The 18,478-nt window shown below is 41.4% G+C and overlaps 1 protein-coding gene across 2 annotated transcripts in view; it reads left to right on the top strand.

Annotated features, from left to right (window-relative positions):
• Nucleotides 1-7,502: 7,502 nt before the first annotated feature.
• Nucleotides 7,503-18,478, top strand: part of TXNRD1 (thioredoxin reductase 1) — a 98,105-nt gene continuing 87,129 nt past the window's right edge. Inside the window, exons 1-3 of one of the 2 annotated variants that reach the window (XM_070756274.1) lie at nucleotides 7,545-7,638; nucleotides 13,740-13,841; nucleotides 18,153-18,313. In XM_070756274.1, coding sequence (XP_070612375.1) covers nucleotides 7,560-7,638; nucleotides 13,740-13,841; nucleotides 18,153-18,313 — 342 coding nt within the window. In that variant the 5' untranslated portion in view covers nucleotides 7,545-7,559. Of the gene's footprint in view, nucleotides 7,639-13,739; nucleotides 13,842-18,152; nucleotides 18,314-18,478 lie in introns of both variants that reach the window. The other variant, XM_070756275.1, reaches the window with a different exon arrangement.

Raw genomic sequence — 18,478 nt, 5'->3', positions numbered from 1 at the left:
CCAACCGACATTGTTTTGTAGGCGGGACCTGGAGCAGGCCAACTCTGTGGGCCCTTACTGATCACAGCGAGTTACGAGGGAGGAGGCAGTCCCATAGGTAGTAAAATTTTTTGAAGCCCTTCGCTGTTCTAGCCTCATCTTAACTCACAAAGTACAGCTGATTTCTTTTATTATTTATTTTCTTAGTCAAGTACATATTGGTAGTATACGAAGATATAACAATGTTTATATACATGATACTAGTAAGAGAAACATTAGGACGGAACGGTAGGCATGCTGGTGCACTTATGTACTATGATTTATGCACATGACTTATGTCATGTAATATTCACATGACATGGGAAACCATGATTTAAGAATTGGGTACTTTTGCAAATCAACTGCAGTAGATTTATTCACAGTATATGTTGTGTTGCAATACATGTGTCGCAAAGTTTTACCCTTAGACCAGTGATGGGCTCCTACAGGTACGGTCAGGTATGCAGTACTGGTAGCAAACTTTTGGTCAGGTACACAGTACCGGTAGCAACATTTTGAATTTTTTTCTTTTTTTCCCTTCTGGGCTCTGGGTATGTTTTTCCTATCACAGAAAATGAGGTTGAATGTGTATAATTTTAGAAGAACTGTGCGTGCATGCGTGTGTGTACATACACATACAGTTTATATAGTAGATATTGTATATTTTTGTGTGCCTCTGTGTAATATGTATGTACACATATGACATTTATACATAGAATTAAGTAGTATATTTTGGATGTTCGGTAATATTAAATAGATAGGGAAATTGTATCTCTTTGAGGCGAGGAGAGGCCAGACACCCTAACCCAAACCCTTGACATGAGTGACATCAAGTTGGCCACCTTTAAGCCAGTCGAATGACCTTTAAGCCACCCTCAGTCACACGATCGTCAAGCCACTCCCACCTGGTCACATGGCCGGGAAGCCACACCCACAAAATAAGCCAGACCCGGTGTGGTAGTAAAATTTTTTGTAGCCCTTCACTGCCTTAGACTATCCACTGTTGACCCCACCCGATTCTTAAGAGGTCAGTAAGGGGTGTGCATAAGTGCACCAGGGTGCCTACAGTCCCTGTTCTAGAATTCTCTCTTATTAGTACCAATATCATATATATAAACTGTGTTATTTCTTTGTATACTACCAAAACATACTTGACAAATAAAAAAATAAAAGAAATCAGCTGTACTTTGTGAGTTAAGATGAGGTTAGCACCCCTTGAAAGAAGACAGAACCGTTGTTTGAAGCAGAGAAGTCTATTTCCAAAGGCACAGTATAAGATCAGTTGTTTTGAAGTATAGGTAGAGAGGTGGGATTCAGTAGGTTCTGACCAGTTTTGGAGAATTGGTAGCAGAAAGTTTGAGTAGTTCGGAACCGGTAAATACCACCTCTGGCTGGCCCCACCCCCATCTATTCTCTCCTGAGTCCCAACTGGGATTTTGCAGTATCCTACCGCACGCACCAAGTCACACCCACAGGACCAGTAGTAATTTTTTTTTAATCCCACCACTTAGTCACATGACCACTAAGCCATGCTCACCAAACAAGCTATGCCTCACAGGTAGTTCTCAAATTATGACCACAATTGAGCCCAAAATTTATGTTGTTAAGTAATTTAAGTGACTCTTGCCCCATTTTACGACTTTGTTAACTGAATCGCTGCAGTTATTAAATGTTAGGTGAATCTGGTTTCCCCATTGACTTTGCAGAAGGTGGATTACATACATGACCCTGGGACACTGCGGCAGTCATAAACGTGAATCAGTTGTCAAGCATCCAAATGTCAATCACAGGAACCCTGGGGATGCTACAACGGTCATGAGTGTGAAAATGGTCATGGCTAACTTTTTAATGCCGTTGTAACTTTGAAGGCTCACTAAATGAATGGTTGTAAATCAAGGACTGCCTGTGCGTGTCAATTAATCCCCCAGTTCCTTTTATAGGAACATTTTCCATTGCTCCTTGGAAGTGTCTAAACAGAGCCCACCTTGGAAAGTGCAATTAGCCTAGTGGCCAAAAGGGGGCGCTCTGCTGGGTTTGTGGTTTTTGCCTTTTAAAAACCCTGCTGTTCTGTTCGGGTCGTATGTGACCCGAAGCCAAGTTTGAGTCCCTGTAAAAAATTTTCCCTGCATATCTGAAACTTGAAATTTCATGACTATCCATCACTTCAGGGGTTCTCTCTATGAGAATTTTTTTTGGGGGGTGGGGGGCTTAGTTTTTGCTGGGCAAAAAAAGTTACAAATCTTCTGTTCGGGTCACATACGACCCGGACCGAAAACTCTTCATTTGAAGTGCTTATGTTTGGTCAATTTGAAAACTTTTTTCACTTGGAAAGTAGTCTGAACATTTCTGCACACAATGATATGAAAATTGAAATGAAAAAAGTAAATCTTATTGGTTTATTTTGCGGATATAATGCACGCCCCCCCGTTTTTGTGATTTTTTTTTCAATTTATGGATAGTTTTGCTTGCAAAATGCATTCTATTTTACTAAAGTTGGTGTGGGATTGGTAGCTTGAACATTTCTGAATATAAGAAAAATATAAAGGAACTGAAAAAAATGATTCTTATTGGTTTTTTAATATCAGAAATAAGGCCTCCCCCCCCCTCGGCTGCTTGCAACCATTTTCACTTTTTATTTTTTTATCCTCCAAATCCGAAATATTCTTTAAAATCTTAGGCATTCATTTACTCAATTTAACAATGCTGATCATCAAAAAATATTTTTGGGGTGGTGGCTAATTGTTTTCTGGGCAAAAAAAAATCATAACTTCGAGTCTGTTTCTGTTCGTATATGACCGGACCAAAAATAATTTTTTTAGGTACTTGAATTTGATCTTTTTGAAAACTTTTTCAACTGGAAAACTAGTTTGAACATTTATGAACATAATGATATGAAAATTGAACTGGAAAAATTGAGACTTATATTTTTATTTTGATCAAAAAGCCCCTCCCCCCCCATCCTTTTTTAATTTCGTGTCAATTTCTATTTTTTTAAGGCTACAAATCCCTAAGGAATTTCCCCCCAAAAGGTTTGATATACTAAATTGAACATTTCTGAATATAAGAAAAATATAAATGAACTGAAAAAAATGGTTCTTATTGGTTTATTTTTGCCACAAATAGGCCACCCCCCACCCCCGGCCTTGCTATGTGCCATTATTGTCACTGTTTATACATATTTGTCTAGAAATATTTGGAATATCCTTTTGAAAATCAACCACATTGTAGCCAGAGGACTAATTTTATGAAACAAATCCATTTTACTAAAAAAAAGTATGTAAGTTTGAAATTAACAGCATAATTTTTATATAAATTGAAATAATTGAACACGGGGGGAGGCATACATTTATGTGCAAAATAAACCAATATGCATCAATTTTTCCAGTTCAATTTTCATATCATTATGTTCAGAAATGTTCAAGCTACCAATCCCACACAAACTTTAGTAAAATAGAATGTATTTTGCTAGCAAAACTATCCATAAAGTGAAGACTATTTAAAAAAAACGGGGGGGCATGCATTTCATCAACAAAATAAACCAATATGCATCAATTTTTCAAGTTCAATTTTCATATCATTATGTTCAGAAATGTTCAAGCTACCAATCCCATACCAACTTTAGTAAAATAGAATGCATTTTGCAAGCAAAACTATCCATAAATTGAAAAAAATTTCACAAAAATGGGGGGGGGGCGTGCATTATATCCGCAAAATAAACCAATAAGATTTACTTTTTTCATTTCAATTTTCATATCATTGTGTGCAGAAATGTTCAGACTACTTTCCAAGTGAAAAAAGCTTTCAAAAAGACCAAACATAAGCACTGCAAATGAAGAGTTTTCGGTCCGGGTCAGGGTGACCCGGGAACAGAAGATTTGTTACTTTTCTTAAACAGAACAGCAGGGTTAAATCAAGCGACAGCCTTGGAAACAAAGAACCTCATTGTTTATGAAATGGGGAAGTCTAAGATAGAGAGGAAAAACCTCTGATAGCCTAAACACATTTTATTTGAGAAGCCTCAACTGTGGTGATAAATCCTTTTAAGTGTAATTATAATAGTTTCCCTGAAAATAGTTGAAAGGTTGGTTGGCCAGGAGTGAATGGTGGGGGAGGCGTAGTTTCCTTCCTGCAGTGGAAACAACCTATATACAGTCATTGGCACCTAGGCTTTGGGATATACTGCATATCCTATAAGGAAAATATAATTTTGGTTAATTTTACAGTGTAAAATAAGTTCACTGAATAACCTACAATTGCTGAGTTGAGGTAAATGGTTTTTCTCAAGCTGAGTTCACCTGGCATTTATTTATTTATTTTATTAGAGTTGGATGGGACCCTGTAGGTCATCTAGTCCAACCCCCTCTTCAGGCAGGAGTCCCTATACCCGTGATGGTGAACCTATGGCATCAGTGCCACAGATGGCACGCGGAGCCATACCTGCTGGCACGCAAGCCGTTGCCCTAGCTCAGCTCCAATGTGCATGTGTGTGCCGGCCTACTGATTTTTGGCTCACGCAGAGGGAGGGCTTTTTTGGCTTCCAGAGAACCATCGGGGGTGGGGGAAGGCATTTTTACCCTCCCCAGCTCCAGGGAAGTCTTTGCAACCTGGGGAGGGCAAAACACAAGTCTACTGGGCCCACCAGAAGTTGGGAAACAGGCCGTTTCCAGCCTCCAGAGGACTTCTGGGGGATGAGGGAAGCTGTTTTTGCCCTCCCCAGGCATTGAATTATGGGTGTGGGCACTCGCACATGTGCGATAGCGAGCGCACATACCCTTTCGACACCCAAGGGAAAGAAGATTCGCCATCACTACCCTATACCATTTCAGACAAATGGCAGTCGAATCTCCCCTTGAAAGTCTCAGGTTTTGGAGCACTCACAACCTTCGCAGGCCAGCTATTCCACTGTTTATCGCTCTCACCATTAGAAAGTTCTTCATTTCCAGGTTGAATCTCTCTTTGGTCAACTTCCATCTGTTGTTCCTAGTCTGGCCTTCTAGTTCTTTGGGAAACAGCCTGACCCCCTCCTCTCGGTAGCATCCCCTCAAGTATTGGAACACTGCTATCATGTCTCCCATGGTCCTTCTCTTTGCTAGACTACCCATGCCCAGTTCCTGTAACATGTTTTCGTATGTTTTAGTTTCCAGTCCCCTTATCATCTTGGTTGCTCTCTTCTGCACTTTCTCTAGAGTTTCCATGTCTTTTTTGTAAGTGTGGTGTCCAAAACTGGATATGTCCCTCATGATGATCAGCAGGAGGGCAAGGAGAAGAAAGGGTGTTTGCATTATTAAAAAGACGTGCCTAATCTACTAGTACTGGTATCATCAATTGGATGTCATGATGGCCAGTTATTGGCTCTGCTGAAGTCCTAGCTGTTTTCCTGGGAATGATGCTGGAGCAATTTCCCATTTCTATCTTCTGGAGTACCTGAAGTACTTTTGGAATAACAGAAAATAACAGAATAACAGAGTTGGAAGGGACCTTGGAGGTCTTCTACTCAGTCCCCAACCCTTGTAGCTTAGTGGCCTGGCTGGGTGGGGAGAGTGGAATGGCAGGCTGGTGCATGCACACATACACACAGCTCAACTTGCACAAGCGGGAGGCCAACATGCACTTGCTAATTGTGCAAGTTGAGTTGTGTGCAGTGAAGGGCTACCCAAAAGGATGCCCCGCATTTTCTTTCAACATCTTTCAGTGCAAATTGGGTGGTCTGTGGTGGAGCTCCATTTTTGCTACCCCACTGTGCCCCCCCCTCGTCCGGACAGTAACCCACCCCTGGCTGTATTTGACCTCAAGTGGCCTTGGTGGGTGTGGCCAATTTCACATCACTCGTGTCGGGGGTGCCTGTGGTGGCCTGAGCACTCGGCCAGCAGAAATGGGCTCCTGAGCTCCATTTTTGGCTGTGCTGGCTTCCTGCAACCCTCTACCAGCAAAAACGGAGCTTGGGAGCGCCTCCCAGGGCCCCCCTGAGCTCTATTTTTGCTGGCAGAAGCACTGTGGGCCAGTCATTTCCTGTTTCCAGGGAAGCTCCCTCCCCACGGGATCTAAGCACCTGGTCATCCAGATTTGGCCCCCAGGGCCTTGAGTTTGACATCCCTGTATTACAATGTCACAACATACATTTTGTTATTTTCCCCAACCTACAAGTTCCTGTATGACTATTTGGGTAAGAAGCAGGTGAGCCTAATTAAGTGTCATATATTGCCTTAGGTTTGCTGAATGGAGGTGAAAAGGTTTAGATAAGTAGACTTTGGTAGTGAGGAGAAGGAGAAATTGAAGAGAACAAAAAGCAAGACAGGGAAAATAAAAATAAAATGCAGGGGTCTCTCCAACCTTGGTGACTTAAGGTGTGGACTTCAACTCCCAGAATTCCCCAGCCAGAAAAGCTGGGAATTGAAGTCCCCAAGTCTTTGCTGGCTAGGGAATTCTGGGAATTGAAGTCCTCAAGTCTTAAAGTTGCCAAAGTTGGAGACCTCTGGTCTAGTGTTACTTTCCACTTCCGGTTCATTTTTCATTCCTAGATCTGGGAAACCAACTTGCTTGTGTCTTAGACCTCAGGTGTATCTTGTTTGCATCATGGCGGAAGTGTGTCACTTTGCGTAAATGACCCTCTGTGCATGAACAGAAGCATTTGCGCATGTGCAGAGGGATTTTCGCCAGCCATTTTATGTACCCTGAGAGCATTGTTGTAAGCTGCGGAGAAGGGCAGCACAGAAATCCAACCAACCAACCAAATAAATAAATAAATATGCACCAAGACAAATTCTTGTGTGTGGGGGAGAGCCTTCTCTGTGGTAGCCCTGACTCTCTGGAATCAGCTCCCTCCTGAGATCTGCACTGCCCCCACCTTATTGGCCTTCCGGAAAGCTTTAAAGACCTGTTTTTTCTGACTTGCCTGGGACCATTGACCTCAGGGGGAAGATTAGCAAAGTCGGCCCATGAATTATTTTAAATTCAAACGTCTTTTATATTGATTTATACCTGTTGGACGGCATAGAAATTTAATTAATTGATTAAATAAAAATAAATAAATTCTATTTTATCAAGAAAAAGGCAATGCTCAACTTTATAGAATACCTTCCTGACGACTAGGCACATTATAATTACAGTATTTTTCTAGCCTATTAATCTAGACACTTTGTCCCCACCCTAAAAAAGTATATTTTGTCTAACGATTTTTAACCACCACTTCTACTGTGCTTCTACTCTGCTCATCACCTTGGTCTTCACCTGCAAATTCAGTCACATCTTTTCAGCCAGTAGGGGTCGTTAGATCCCTTTCGGAATTCAGAACTTCATTCTTTCGCCTCAGGTTCTAATTCTCATCGCAACTGGCTGGCGACCGTCAAACCCGCTCGGGCTGCCCGCCAGGGTCCGCAAACACCAAGAGCTGCAGGCCTCGCAGCCCTCGGGGCTTCTCCCGTTGTTGTTTATTTTTAACAGGGACTCTTCCCAATTGTCACGCGAAGAAAAAGGAGAAAGGGAGAGTCTACCGTTTCCGGGCACCTGACGTTTCGCTTAGCGGCCACCAGAGGTCGCTCTGCATGGGGAACTCAGCGCGGAAGGGCAGAATTGTCCAGCAGGCACCCGAGGAGCAACGGAGCAGCGCCACGGCCTTCGAAGGTGGGCTGTGCTGGCAGGCGAAGTGGAGGCTTAAACCAGAGCAAAAGAATGAAAATGGATTAAGCTCAGTGGTTTGGCTGGCTTTTTAGCTTGAGGGGCGGTGGGGATTTAGCCCCTTCCTCCCCCCCCAGTCGGTTGTGATAAATCATAGTTGCCCTGATGCTTGAAATCAACAATTTACAAGATATACACACTAGATGTATGCATGTTGCACGAACTAGCCCAGAGGTCTTCAAACTTGGCAACTTTTAAGACTTTTAAGAATATAATATAATATAATACAGTATAATATAATATAATATAATATAATATAATATAAAGTAGAATAGAGTAGAATAGAATATAGAATAGAATTTTATTTATGTATTTATTTATTTTGTCCAATACCCAATGAGAGTTTTAGTGGGTATATATGTATGCAATTACCGGACTCAGTAGTATCAACCCCTAACCCCCAACATTTTTCCCTTAGACTATCCACGATTGACTTCTCCAGGTTCCTAAGAGGTCAGTAAGGGGCGTACATAAGTGCAATAGCCTGCCTTTCGTCCCCTGTCCAATTGTCTCTCCTTATCTCATATCTCATATATCTTTTCTCCCTTTCATATATCTTCTCCCCTACTTTTATATCTTTTCTTTATATATAATACTTCATGTCTATCCTCTTCAATATGTATTGTGTATTGGACAAAATAAATAAATAAATAAAGTATATATATATATACATAGTAAAATACATGATGAAGGTTATAGAGATACTCATAGTAAAATATATCTAAGAAAGAATAGAAAAGAAGATATAGTAATAGAACATATCAATGAAAGAATAGAAGAAGAGATATAGGAATAGAAGAAAGGTATAGGAGATATAGGAGAGCAATAGGACAGGGGACAGAAGGCACTCTAGTGCACTTGTACTCGCCCCTTACTGACCTCTTAGGAATCTGGATAGGTCAACCGTGGATAATCTAAAGGTAAAGTGTTGGGGGTTTGGGGATGACACTATGGAATCCGGTAATGAGTTCCATGTAATGGACTTGGCCAATAAAGAATAGAATTCTTTATTGGCCAGGTCCAAGTGTGATTGGACACACAAGGAATTTGTCTTTGTGCATATGCTCTCAGTGTACATAAAATATACATTTGTCAAGAATCAAGAGGCACAATCATTAAGTGTTGTACCATATGATTCTTGACAAATGTATCTTTTTCTTTTATGTACACTGAGAGCATATGCAAAAAGACAAATTCCTTGTGTGTCCAATCACACTTGGCCAATAAAGAAGTATCTAATGATTGTCACAGGGTTCAAATAAGCAATCAGGAAACAATATTAATCAAAATTTCAAGGATACAAGCAATAAGTTACAGTCATGCAGTCCTAAGTGGGAGGAGATGGGTGATGGGAATGATGAGAAAAAAACTAGTAGTAATAGCAGTGCAGATTTAGTAAATAGTTTGACAGTGCTGGGGGAATTATTTGTTTAGCAGAGTGATGGCATTTGGGAAAAAAACTGTTCTTGTGTCTAGTTGTCTTGGTGTGTGGTGCTCTATAGTGACATTTTGAGGGTAGGAGTTGAAACAGTTTATGTCCAGGCTGTGAGTGGTGAGTAAATATTTTCAGAGCCCTCTTTTTGACTTGTGCAGTATACAGGTCCTCTCAATGGAAGGCAGGTTGGCACCCATTGTTTTTTCTGCAGTTCTGATTCTGAAGTCTGTGTCGGTCTTGTTGGGTTGCAGAACCAAACCAGACAGTTATAGAGGTGCAGATGACAGACTCAATGATTCCTCTGTAGAACTGTATCAGCAGCTCCTTGGGCAGTTTGAGCTTCCTGAGTTGGCGCAGAAAGAACACCCTTTCTTGTGCTTTTTTGATGATGTTATTGATGTTAGGTGACTATTTTAGATCTTGAGATATGATAGAACCTAGAAATTTGAAGGTCTCTACTGTTGATACTGTGTTGTCCAGTATTGTGAGAGGTCATAGGTTATGCTTGATATCAACTGCGGGCTCTATTCACCGGATATTCTAGCCCAGAGGTCTTCAAACTTGGCAACTTTTAAGACCTTTAAGATCCAATTTTGTTTTTTCAAAGTTAACACCTTCCTCTTTAGTGTCTTCTTTGTATCTTGCCTGAAATTGCATATACATATACCAATCAAGCTTTGCACTTTGATTTTCTCATTCCGTTATTGTTTTTAGCTTCTTTGATTGTACTCTTATGTCTCTATATTTTGAAATATTATTCCAGTCTACTCTACTGGGGTAGGTGCACCCAAATTTCCAGCCTCTTTTAGGGAGGAAAAAGGTGCGTCTTATACTCTGAAAAATATGGTAATATAAAATATAAAGCCCTTCTCTCCAGGGCTTTGTTCAGATATGTTATGCTTATGGTGTTTCCCTGATCTTTAAAAAAATAAAAGATGCCCAGGTATGATAGCATTTATGTCCAGGATATGAAGGGTCTGCAGGGTTTTTTTGGCATTTCTTCTGACCCCTGCAATATACAGGTCGTCTATGGAAGGCAGGCTGTTTGCAATTGCAGTTCTAACCCTCCGTTGTTGTTTAATAGTTGTGGAAAACTAGACAGTTATAGAAGGACAAATGACGGAATCAATAATTTCTCTGTAGAACTGTATCAGCAGCGTAACAGCAGGATACAAGCAAATAAGCAAATACATTTTGCTTATTTGTCAAATTAGTCCTCTGAGGGTTGACTTTTGTGGCTCTCATTAACAATGTGCCATTTTGTAACTGCTAGGGGTTTTTTTGTGAGTGTGTCTCCTTCACTGAAAGGAGTTTTCAGAATTTTTAAATTGGAAAATGTCGGCATTTAAGTGATATATTAAGAAGGAAGCATGAAAATGCAAAGAGCAGAATTTTGTTCTCCTAATCCCTTCCTTCCTTCCTTCCTTCCTTCCTTCCTTCCTTCCTTCCTTCCTTCCTTCCTTCCTTCCTTCCTTCCTTCCAATTTCTATGCTACCCAACTCCCTAAGGACTCTAGGCGGCTCACAGTGAAAATATTTAACATCAATAATAGTACTAAAACCTCTAAAACCAATTTACAATAAAACAATTCAACCCTTGCATACCATTCATGGCTGGATCTCACTGGTTACCAACATAGGATCAACAGCCCCAGGCCTGTCGGAAAAGCCAAGTCTTTACCGCTTTCCGGAAGGCCAATAGGGGATAGTCTGGATTTCAGGAGGTAACTGGTTCCATACAGCTAGGGCAGCCACAGAGAAGGCCCTCCCACGCAGATTTGCCAGACGACACTGTTTAGCTGACGGGACACAGAGAAGACCAACTCTGTGGGCATTAAGGGTTGCTGGGAGCTATGTGGTAGAAGGCGGTATCAAAGATAGTCTGGCCCTAAGCCATGTAGGGCTTTAAAGGTAATCACCAACACCTTCAATTGTGTCCAGAGACCAATAGGGATCCAGTGCAGTTTGCGGAGGATTGGTGTAATGTGGATGTACCTAGGTGCAGTGATGGGCTCCTATGGTCAGGTACGCAGAACCGGTAGAAAAATTTTGATTCCCCCCACTTTTTTTCCCTTCTGGGCTCTGGGTATGTTTTTCCTATCGCAGTAAATGAGGTTGAATGTGTATAATTTTAGAAGAGCTGTGCGTGTGTGTGTGTGTGTGTAGTAGATATTTATATAGTAGATATTTTATATTTTTTTTGTGCCCGTGTGTAATATGTATACATATGGCATATACAGTGGTACCTCAAGATACGAACCCCTCGTCTTACGAACAACTCGTGATACGAACCCGGGGTTCAGAAAAATTTTGCCTCTTCTTACGAACTTTTTTCGAGTTATGAACCGGCGTTCGGAGACTGCTGGGAAGCCGCGCGGCTGTTTTAAAAGGTGACAGCCGGGCGGCGGGGTTTCCCAGAAGCCTCCCGAACGCCGGTTCGTAACTCGAACAAAGTTCGTAAGAAGAGGCAAAACTTTTCTGAACCCCGGGTTCGGTTCGGGAGGTTGCTGGGAAGCCCCCCAGCCCGGCTGTCACCTTTTAAAACAGCCACGCCGCTTCCCAGCTGTCTCCCGAAGCCGAACACGGAAGTTCGGCTTTGGTGTTCGGCTTCAGGAGACAGCTGGGAAGCGGCGCGGCTGTTTTAAAAGATCGCAGCCGGCCTGGGGGGCTTCCCAGCACCCCCCCAACCCCGAACCCGGGTTCGGGGGGGGGGTGCTGGGAAGCCCCCCAGGCCGGCTGTCACCTTTTAAAACAGCCGCGCGGCTTTCCAGCAGTCGCCGAAAGCCGTTTTTTTTGCGGGGGGTTTTTTGGTTGCACGGATTAATTGACTTTACATTGTTTCCTATGGGAAACAATGTTTCGTCTTACGAACCTTTCGTCATACGAACCTCCTCCTTGCACCAATTAAGTTCGTATCATGAGGTATTACTGTATACATAGAATTAAATAGTATATTTTGGATGTTCAGTAATAGTAAATAGATAGTGAAATTGTATCTCTTTGAGGCAATGAGAGGCCAGGCACCCTAACCCTAATCCAAAGCCTTGATGTGAATGACATCAAGTTGGCCATCTTTAAGCCAGACACATTTTATGTATGTATGTATGTATGTATGTATGTATGTATGTATGTATGTATGTATGTATTGGATATGTATGCCGCCCCTCTCTGAGGACTCGGAGCACTCACAACATATCAAAACAACATAACAAATACATCTAAAAATCCAATTTATATGGCTAAAAAAGACTTGAAAACCCCCTGAAATAATTAAAAAAACATTCATCACCATTCACTCAACAAAACATACTAAACACTCGTTGGTCAGGGGGCTAAGATCTAATGGCCCCAAGCCTGATCTTTAACACAGTGTTTCCCAACCTTGGCAACTTAAAGGTATCTGGACTTCAACTCCCAGAATTCCCCAGCCAGCGAATTCTGGGAGTTGAAGTCCAAATATCTTCAAATTGCCAAGGTTGGGAAACACTGTTTTAACATGACCTTTAAGTCACCCAGTCACATGATCATCAAGCCACTCCCACCTGGTCATATGGCTGGCAAGCCACACCCACAAAATAAGACAGGCCCACAGTATGGTAGTAAAATTTCTGGCAGCCCTTCACTGCCTAGGTGCACCCACAACAACTCGCACAGCTGCATTCTGGACTTAGTCTTCGAACACTCTTCATGGGGAGTCCCATGTAGAGCGCATTGCAGTAATCTAACTGTGAGATGGCAAGGGCATGAGTGAATTTGAATAGAAAATGTCTACATTCCAGGCATGTGTATGTCAGTAGATGTTGTGGTTGGCTCTGGCCCAGCTCCTGCCCCAAGGAATGTGGAGATGGATGCAGGGGAAACATCAACATGTCATAGGCCTGTTTTATTGCCGACAGAGTCAGGTAGTGCAGTTTCCTCGGACGAAAAAGAAGGTGGGGGTGACTTGGAAGAGGGGGGCTTGGCACACAGCCCAGGAAGCCAATCTCCATTATCTTCAGTCGATTCGGATGAGGAAGTGTTAGACCCACGCAGGCTCAGAATTATGCATCGAAGAGACCAATTGAGGACATATTACAGGAGATAAGAGAGGCCACCTGTGTTTAGGTGGGACTCCAGTAATCAGAGCTGCTGATATAAATAGCAGCATGCTGGCTTGGCTGTTGTGGAAGATTATCTGATCGTTGTTTCTTCAGGACCGTGCCTTGCTGTTTCCGGACTTTGTTGATTTTTCATGACTTTGAAACCAAAGCAGAGTAAATGTGTGTGTTTCACTTCGTGGAAGAAGGAGGGCTGTGACGTTTCTTCACAGCTGCTAGCTAAGTACTTAAGGACTGATTAAGGGGATTGTACAGACTACCACGTTGTTTTGGGATGAGTGCTCTTTGCAATACAAAAAGGGTGCTTTGTTTCTTTTGAATTTTGTGATAAAGGACATTGTTTTTGAACTTTCAAGTGTGTGTGTGTCTGAAATTTTTACCCTTGAATTTTCGGGAGACTCATACCATAGAGTCCGGCAGAACAGTAGATAGATAAATAAATAAGTCCTAATGTATCAAGCTACAGGAGATGGAAAATTGGCATAAAATATTCTTTTGTTCCGATTCAAAACCCAGCCATATGCAGATGCTGTCAAGAAACCTTTTGCATAGAGAGCATTCGAATGTTCCCATATGGTGCGAAGCAAAGAGGATACCACAATATCAATGAGGAATCACGTGAGTGCTGATAAAAAGGAGCCGAGCCTTTATTTTCTGAATGAAAAGAGGCAGCTGGATTACAACAATATACACTGCTGAAAAAAAAAAATAAAGGGAACACTTGAACAACACAATATAACTCCAAGTAAATCAAACTTCTGTGAAATCAAACTTAGGAAGCAACACTGATGGACAATCAGTTTCACAGGCTGTTGTGCACATTCAACTGTACAGAACAAAGTATTCAATGAGAATATTTCATTCATTCAGATCTAGGATGTGTTGAGTGTTCCCTTAGCTTTTTTGAGCAGTATAATTTGGGTATTATTTTGAACTTATGGCAGATGTAATTGGGTAATTTTCAGATTTAAAAGCAAAACGGCACTTAATAAATATCCTGTAATTATTCTTTCTAATTTAAATAGTAAATAAATAGTAAACTACTTGGCATTGTCCTCTGCATTTGAGTTAAATCTCTGGGCCAACAGGGTACTTGCAGGCTATACATTGTGTAGAATATTTAAGATCAGTTGTCCTGCTGCTTATTTACCTTTTTTATTTTAAACTAGGTAAGAGACTTTTATTTAAACATGCCTGGGATAAACATATATGGCGAGGGGGGCGTTTGCCCAGGTTCGCCTGGTGCACCAGTTGCGGCCCTATCTGGACCAGGACTCATTGCTCACAGTCACTCATGCCCTCATCACCTCGAGGTTCGACTACTGTAATGCTCTCTACATGGGGCTACCTTTGAAAAGTGTTCGGAAACTTCAGATCGTGCAGAATGCAGCTGCGAGAGCAGTCATGGGCTTACCTAGGTATGCCCATGTTTCACCATCACTCCGTAGTCTGCATTGGCTGCCGATCAATTTCCGGCCACAATTCAAAGTGTTGGTTATGACCTTTAAAGCCCTTCATGGCATCGGACCAGAATATCTCCGAGACCGCCTCCTGCCGCACGAATCCCAGCGACCGATTAGGTCCCACAGAGTGGGCCTTCTCCGGGTCCCGTCAACTAAACAATGTCGGTTGGCGGGCCCCAGGGGAAGAGCCTTCTCTGTGGCGGCACCGGCTCTCTGGAACCAACTCCCCCCGGAGATTAGAACTGCCCCTACTCTTCCTGCCTTCTGTAAACTCCTTAAGACCCACCTTTGCCATCAGGCATGGGGAAACTAAACATCTCCCCCTGGGCACGTTTAATTTATACATGGTATGCTTGTGTGTGTGTCTGTTAGTATATGGGTTTTTTAAATCTTTAAATATTTTAATTAATTGGATTATTATGATTTGTTTCACTTGTTGTGAGCCGCCCCGAGTCTTCGGAGAGGGGCGGCATACAAATCCAAATAATAAAATAAAATAAAATAAATATATCCATCCTAAGATAAAATACAGGAAATAGTATAAGGGCAGACTAGATGGATCATGAGGTCTTTTTCTGCCGTCAGTCTTCTATGTTTCTATGTGACAATTACTGTATTTTGTCAGGAGCATCAATATTACCAGTAGTGGGCTCCTACCAGTACGGCTAACTGTGCATAGCTCAGCAGTTCTGGTGCATGAACGCACTTTGGAGTGACATTTTTCTTCCTGCACCTGTGCAGGTAGCAAAATCTCACATGGGGGCGGCAAGGTTTCTCATGCACGGAAGCAAAAAACCTTGCCAAAATATGCGCGCACACGCACTCCGCACAAGATTTTTAAAAATTAATTAATTAATTAATTTATTTATTTATTTATTGATTCATTCATTCATTCATTCATTTATTGGACTTATATGCCACCCCTCTGCGTGGACTTGGGACGGCTTACAACATTTTAGTAAAAAATACAATAAGTAAAACATTCTAGTAAAACATAAGTACAACATTCTCAATTAATAGGGTAGTAACTTAAAAAAAATTCTTAAAACTAAACATTTAAATTCAAAAAGTCACACACATAGGTGCAGTATGCAAAATTTTCCTCTGCCAGAGCTGCAGAGCTGTGTCCAATTAGCCATGCTGGTAGGAACCCACGACTGAATATTACTCTTGCCACTTCTCCACTTGGCATCCTGGATTTGTTGTGTATGTCAGTGTGGGACTTAAGCCAGATTTCCTTGACCGTAATTATCGGAATGACCAGTAGGGGGACCCCAAAGACAGCTCTACTATCTTTCCACATTTAAATAAGTGAGCTAATAGACTAAATCTTTTTCTGGTTGTATGCCAAAAGTGTGTGTATGTGCTCCCACAATACCTTGTGCATATTCCGACGCCCACAATGCATTGCGTGCCCCACCTGTGCATGAGTGCATGACTGCCACACTCTGCATTTTAGGGAAATTGTATCTCTTTGAGGCGAGGAGAAGGCCAGACACCCTAACCCAAACCCTTGACATGAGTGATGTCAATTGGCCACCTTTAAGCCAGTCACATGACCTTTAAGCCGCCCCCAGTCACATGATCGTCAAACCACTCCCACCTGGTAACATGGCTGGCCAGCCACACCCACATAAGCCACGCCCCCAGCGTGGTAGTAAAAAAATTTGCAGCCCTTCCCTGGTCATGACTACAAAGTGCGCGAGTGCGCACGAGCGAACTGGTAGCAATGGGATTTACAATCCACTACTGCCTCTTGAGTGTTATTACTCAAAAGCCCAGCTGGCCTCACTATTGCCCTCTTTTGAGAAAAAATGTGAAATTAAAAAGCCCCAAATAGCAGACCTTCTATATTAAAATACAATGAAATTCAACAGTTGTCATTTTAAGATTTGAAACTTCAAATTTTCAGCTTTGGGAACTGCAAAATTAGCTGTCACTCTGTTGCTGAAATCCAGAAATGGTTTGAGGTACTGATTTAATAGACCAAATCTACAAGTAATAATTTCCCTTGATTCTTAAATCTGTCCCTGATCTACCTAGGTATTTACCCAATCAAAACATCAATTTATTTTCAAGGAAACAAAACTGAGCGTATTCTGGAAAAACTGGATTTATTTGGCTGGATCTTGTTCTACCGCTAGGAATGTGTAATTTAGATTGCGAATACTGATAGAAATGTCTCAAGGTTAAAACCTAATTTCTTTAGGTGCACAAAAACAACTCAATTAATTTTAATTGGGGCTGCATAAACCAAATTCCTTTACACCTGTCAGAAGAGAAGCCAGTGGCGACTTTATGGAAACGCTCAGCTGGTTATGATTAATGCATCATGCTTGAATTCTGGTGCTTGGGCCTAAGGGATACATGATACTTTCTGCCCTCATTGTGGCATCAAGCTATATTACAGTATCTCCTCTGAAAAATTATCTACAATTTTTTCCTTTTCTTTTTTTAAAAAAATTTTTTTTTATTGATTTTTAACAGTTTTTATATCACACAACATAGAACAGTGCATAGCGATTTGTGCCCACCACCCCGACACACACACATTCCCCACCACCAAATTGGGGGTGTTTCTTGTATAGTCCACTTAACCCAAGAGCAATATATCTGTTTACATATTATAGAGTGATTCCAATTTATTTCTTGTAGCTTGGTCTCGGATTCTACTCGTCATATATCACCTTACCTTGTCCCACCGTCCCATCAGTTGTCCCAACTCAGTTTCATTATCCGAATTTATCCTTTTTTCCATAATTTCAAATTGAATATGGTCCACCATGTACCTATACCAATTTTGCATTGTCCATTTTGTCGCATCCTTCCAACACAAAACTATTACTGCCTGAGCGCTTTCTATTGCTGCTTTTTTTATTTCTCTAAATTCTCCCATCGCATTGCTTTTTACTAGTACTGCCATTTCCTTAGTGATTGTCCATTGTATATTTAGCATTCTATTGATATCCTCTTTCACTTTTTGCCAAAATTCCTGCACTATCGGGCATTCCCAAAACATATGCATAAACACTCCTTTGTCTTGACACCCATGCCAACAATTCCCCCTGACATTCTGCTGAAAATGTTCTTTATACTAAAAATCCAAATAAACTAAGCACATTTTCAGCAATTTTCATCCTTTTCCTCTTTCACGGCCACTATCACTGTCACTACTATAGGTGTTACTCTGAAAAAAAATCCTCCACCTGGTTTTACAGAAGCAGAAAACAAAGCACAAAAACAAAACAAAACTTTAATTAATAGAATCTTTTAATTTGCAGTGAGAGTTCAAAGTAAACTCCATTGATACCTAGGCTTCCCTAATCCCTCCATATTCCATATATTTTTTGGGCTTATGTCTCAGCAATTCTGGAAATGGCTGTTGCAATACATCTGAATGGCATCAAATTCAGGAAAAGAGTTGTAATCTAGTTTATTACAATAATAATATTTATTTTTCTTGCAGCCCCTAACAATGCTTCTCAGAAAGCATTCCAAATTCATGGCGGAGGAAAAAATGTGGAGGCTGCTATCAATAAGAAAGATTGGAAATTAGCGATCCAGACACTCATTGATGAAAACAACGTCATGATTTTCAGCGATACCACCTGCAAATTATGTGCAAAGGTAATGCATTTGTTTTCGGATGCCAAGGTGCAGAATGTGTATTTAAATCAGAGGCTGTGAACTATGGCCCTTTTATGATTTGTGGACTTCAACTCCCAGAATCCTTGACCCAACCATGCTGGTTCAGGAATTCTGGGATTTGAAGTTCACAAGTCATAAAAGGGC

This window comes from Erythrolamprus reginae, chromosome 6 (assembly GCF_031021105.1).
Source record: "Erythrolamprus reginae isolate rEryReg1 chromosome 6, rEryReg1.hap1, whole genome shotgun sequence".
NCBI lineage: Eukaryota > Metazoa > Chordata > Lepidosauria > Squamata > Dipsadidae > Erythrolamprus > Erythrolamprus reginae.
Note: the sequence above shows the minus strand (reverse complement) of the source record. Positions and strands in the feature narration are given on the sequence as shown.